We start from the raw sequence: 4,449 nt of genomic DNA, 5'->3' as shown, positions 1-4,449 counted from the left end.
CAAAATTTAATGTCTTTTTCATAAATGACCTTTACTTAGTTCATATAGTTATTAATAAAACAACTAATCTAAAATTAAATTTATTAAGCTTATTATTGTTTTGAGGATAATACAATTATGTTCACATCGATAAATAAAAAACTATGTTATGAAAGTTTGTTTGTGTCTGTGTTTTTAAATGAATGTACGCTAATATTTATGTACACAAACATATATTCGTGTCTTAATGTTTCTCCAGTTTATATTGGGATAAGTTTTTGTCATAGATTTAAATTACCAGGGGAAAATTCACTAACAAATGAAATTCGGGGAAGAAAATAAATTGTTTCTATATAAGTTTAATTAATTTAGTTAAATATTAATGTGATTATATAAAAAAAATTTATTGAAAATATTAAATTCTAATTAAAAATATTAAATAATTAGAAATAATTTTATGATTTTTATTGTAATAATTTCTTTGAAAAAAATTCATTCAAGTGAAGATTATTTAATGAATTTGTCCCATTAATTTCAAATTATTACTTAAGGTCCAATTAGGGAGTAATATTTAATTTGACCAATTGAATCTTTTGGTAGAATGAGTTTTTATCCATAATTTGTTTGGATATAAAAGCTTTAAGGTAATTTTTTGTAAGTGCTAATTCTTTTATTTGGTCATTTGATGTAATTCTATAATACACCGGGAGAAGAACTCCAGTTGTAGTACCACCACTTAGATAGAGTGGAAGGGCCTTTTTTTGGAGTCGACCCCACCCTAATACATGTGAGATGCACATCATCCAACGTGGTCTGACTCTGCTACGCTTCGTGTAGTTCTCTCCATAATTTTTACCATTTGATAATGTGGGCGACGTATATCTTACATATGGGGCCCACACCACAACTAAGGAATCCAAGAACTTTCATTTAGCCACACTACATGGGTGAATTTTACACCATGTAGCATAGAAAAATCTGATCCAATGCATGTACTTCATAGGGAGAGTTAGACAACATGTACCTCATAGGGAGAGTTTCCTGTCTAACATAGCCTCTGCACTTTTTTCGGGTAATATTTTTTTTAATTCTTTTTTTACCATTCATCGTTGCAGTTTTTTTATAAATCCATCAGTTCAGTTTTTTAATGATAATGGGACTGCAAGACCAGTCAATTGTGATTCACAAATCGCAAGTCACGAGGTTTAGTCATGGAAAGTTTTTTTTCTTTTATGTGATTAAAACTACGTATTGCATCTTCACAGAACCTTGCATTTTGAAGTTATTTTAGATTTCTTGTTACCTTTCCTTAGAAAAAGCTTAGCTTGCATTGGCTTTTGTGCCACGAGTGACAACATACATAACTTAAAGGGCCTTCACCTTAACATGTATTTAGCTATCCCAACAAAACATATGATTTTTTTACTACACCTTCTAAAATCCTTTCGGTGTAAAGGGGAGAAAGTTAATCTTTTTAGTGCTAAGCCACTTAAAGAGTTTGATTTAAAAGATACAGATTATGGAATGTGCCCTTCCATTTAGCATTGTGATGCCAATTAATTTGCTTATTTTTTTTCTTATTAGTATCGAAGTTCAGGCAGTCAACTTGTCTGATCTGTTTATGTAAATTCTGATGATATTTTCAGGGAAAGCTTACAGATGGAACTGTTTTCGATTCCAGCTTTGAAAGAGGGGATCCCATTCAATTTGAACTTGGTAGCGGCCAAGTTATCAAAGGTTAGAGACTATTACTTCACCACAACATTCTAAATTGATTTAACTTTTCCCCTGTTTTTAAACTTTCAAGAAAGTTCTGTTTTTGTTCTGTCCATATGCCTAAAAGGTGAAAGATGATAGTATTATAACTTATTTGGCTCTCGTACTTTTGTATGTTATTGGGCTACGAAGTTTATATGCTACGGCGTAGCATACTTTCTACATGTGACCAAAAAGGGCAGCTGCATAATATGGTGAATGTCATATAAATATGAGGTATTTGGTTTCAGTAGACTGAAACTGACGAGCAGGAATGCCTACTTTTTTTTCACATGCACCAGTTGCCTTTCCTGCACCTGGATTGAAATCTTTGCGCCTAATTTGTTTGTAGCACCTAGCTAAAAAATTACCAGAAAGTTGAGAGAAAAAAAATTTTCTGTTATTTTATAAATCGTTGGTATGTATCATGACATCTGAAGTCTCCTATGCAAGGCGAGAAATTGTGACGTGGGAATAACGTGAATGGCTACATTTAAAAGGAGGGTTGATACCGTTTATGAAAATAAGAGGATAAATTTTGTAGCATATTTGTCGTCCTTTGTACGTTGGAAGGAGGGGATTTCAGAAACTGGTCCATTACTGATATTAACATGAGAAAATGATGAGAAGAGTGAATTTCTTGTTAGTAAGTTACATTTGTCAAGTGATAAGAAAATTGAACTCTTAAAAGTAGTTGGGATGGAGAGAACCTTTGCCGGTTGGAAGCATCTTTTTTAACGAAATCAAGCTATCATTTGCAGGATGGGATCAAGGAATCCTGGCAATGTGCTTGGGTGAGAAGAGAAAGCTGAAAATTCCTTCTAAACTTGGTTATGGGGAGCAAGGGTCCCCTCCTACCATCCCAGGTAATAAGCCAAATTGCTTTGTTGCTCTAACTTTACTCTAATGGGAGGTTACATTTGGCAATTTGTAGCATGGTCAAGTAACTCTCATTTCTAAAGTTTACTCGCTCTATATTCTCTTCGCATGGCATTCGAGGCCTACATAATTTGATTAGACTTTAGATAAAAAAATTTATTATATCCTATTTATGTGGATGCCAATTTTAATATAGTCATACGCATCCAATATGAGAAGGAGTTTTTCCAAAGAAACCACTGGCCGCCATTTGGCTAATTGTTTGGAGTGCGAAGTTGTTTTGGTGGTGTTGATAGTTTTAGATGAGATAACATCTACTATTTTGATATTGGAGATTTGGAGTCTCTGGTAATGTTGTTGAGAGATATTTTTTGCATGGCAGCATCTGATCTTTGTTGGTTAACTTGAAAGTTTTATAGGTTCTCTAATTTTGCCATATACATTCATGTTGAAGTGCTTAGACATAGTTAGATTGTCATTTGACTGGTACAACAAGTTAGAAGTTTCTATTATATTCTACTTCCAACCCTATTGTCTCTAAATTTGTTGAAACATGCACTCTATGGTATAACAGCTAGTTAAAGATTAGTATTATGAATTTAAATGGCATGCACTATCCATATTTAAACTCTATGGTCTAGAAAGCAGTATCGCATTAGTGCTTGTAATATCACATCAAACTGAATGGCATATTTGCTCTAAAATTAGCCTTGCTTTCCCTTCCCTTGTTTGATCATGTCACCCCCAAGCCCACACATGCACATCCTGAATCCGGATAATATAGGATTGGACTGTGGCGATACAAGTGCAATTTCACTCTTATGGTAATAAAAGGTTTTATGATTTACGCAGATCCATGAAAATGCCTCATCACTGGGGCTCTCTTGTGAAAAAAATGAAATACATATTATTTTCTACGTAATGGAATGTCCATTGTGATGTGATAAGTAACATTAGCATGGAGTTGCTTTTCTCGCTTTGCTTTTTATGAAATTCGACTCCTGAGGAATTGACAGCTAAGAATTCATAACTAACTGTTCATTACTATTAGGTGGTGCCACACTTATCTTTGACACTGAGCTGGTAGCAGTCAATGGGAAAACATTGAATGGCGAAAAATCAGATGACAGTGAACTGTAATTTGTGGAAGCCATTGAGCTCGTACGTGTTCGTAAAACTGTTCCTGTAATGAGTTGTAAGCACATAGCAGCTTGGCTCATAATGAGTAGACAAGTAGATAGAGGCTTTTCCTGCATCATGGTACAAATTTTTAATTCTCTGCTAAACAGATTTCCAAAGAATCATGTCTCATCATAAGGTGGAAGATTTGCAAACGGAAATTCATATTTTACTTGCTTAATAAACTTACATTTGGGGTGTCGATCGAAATTTAAAGTTTTGGTTCGGATGGTCTGGTTTTTTGAATTTGTGTTTGATGAAATCTGGTGATTGATCGGCATGTTTTTGATGATATTTGACGCCATTCATAGTTGGGGGGTTGAATGATGTATATTTTATCTGACATTTGTTGCCAGAACAAAGTATGGATTTTGACACAATTCGATCTCAAATATTGTGATGGGCGAGGGAAAATAGTTATATTTTCATGTTCAAATATCTTGATAATTATTATTTGTCAAAAAATTTGATTATGTAATTTTTCATATTAAAAAATAAAAACCCATTTGTCAGCATTGAAAATTATGTAAGACGCCCACTTATTTGAAAATGAATATCATGATGCCCTTTTTTAGTTTTTATCTTTAGATATGTGTTTCAAAATTTTGTAATTGTTGTGAAAAAGTAAAAATTTATGATAAAAAGTAAAAATCTCAA

At 33.2% G+C, this 4,449-nt stretch overlaps 1 protein-coding gene across 1 annotated transcript; it reads left to right on the top strand.

The window, feature by feature from the left end:
- Positions 1–1,619: 1,619 nt before the first annotated feature.
- On the top strand, positions 1,620–4,017 carry LOC140966774 (FK506-binding protein 2-like; the record flags this gene model as incomplete). Its single annotated transcript, XM_073427028.1, has 3 exons — positions 1,620–1,716; positions 2,496–2,600; positions 3,665–4,017. Coding segments are annotated over 3 exons (291 nt in total), but the record flags the coding sequence as incomplete, so codon positions are not given.
- Between the last annotated feature and the right edge of the window lie 432 nt (positions 4,018–4,449).

The sequence above is a fragment of the Primulina huaijiensis genome, unplaced genomic scaffold, assembly GCF_012295235.1.
Source record: "Primulina huaijiensis isolate GDHJ02 unplaced genomic scaffold, ASM1229523v2 scaffold207948, whole genome shotgun sequence".
Lineage (NCBI taxonomy): Eukaryota > Viridiplantae > Streptophyta > Magnoliopsida > Lamiales > Gesneriaceae > Primulina > Primulina huaijiensis.
This window is presented reverse-complemented; position numbering and strand designations above follow the sequence as displayed.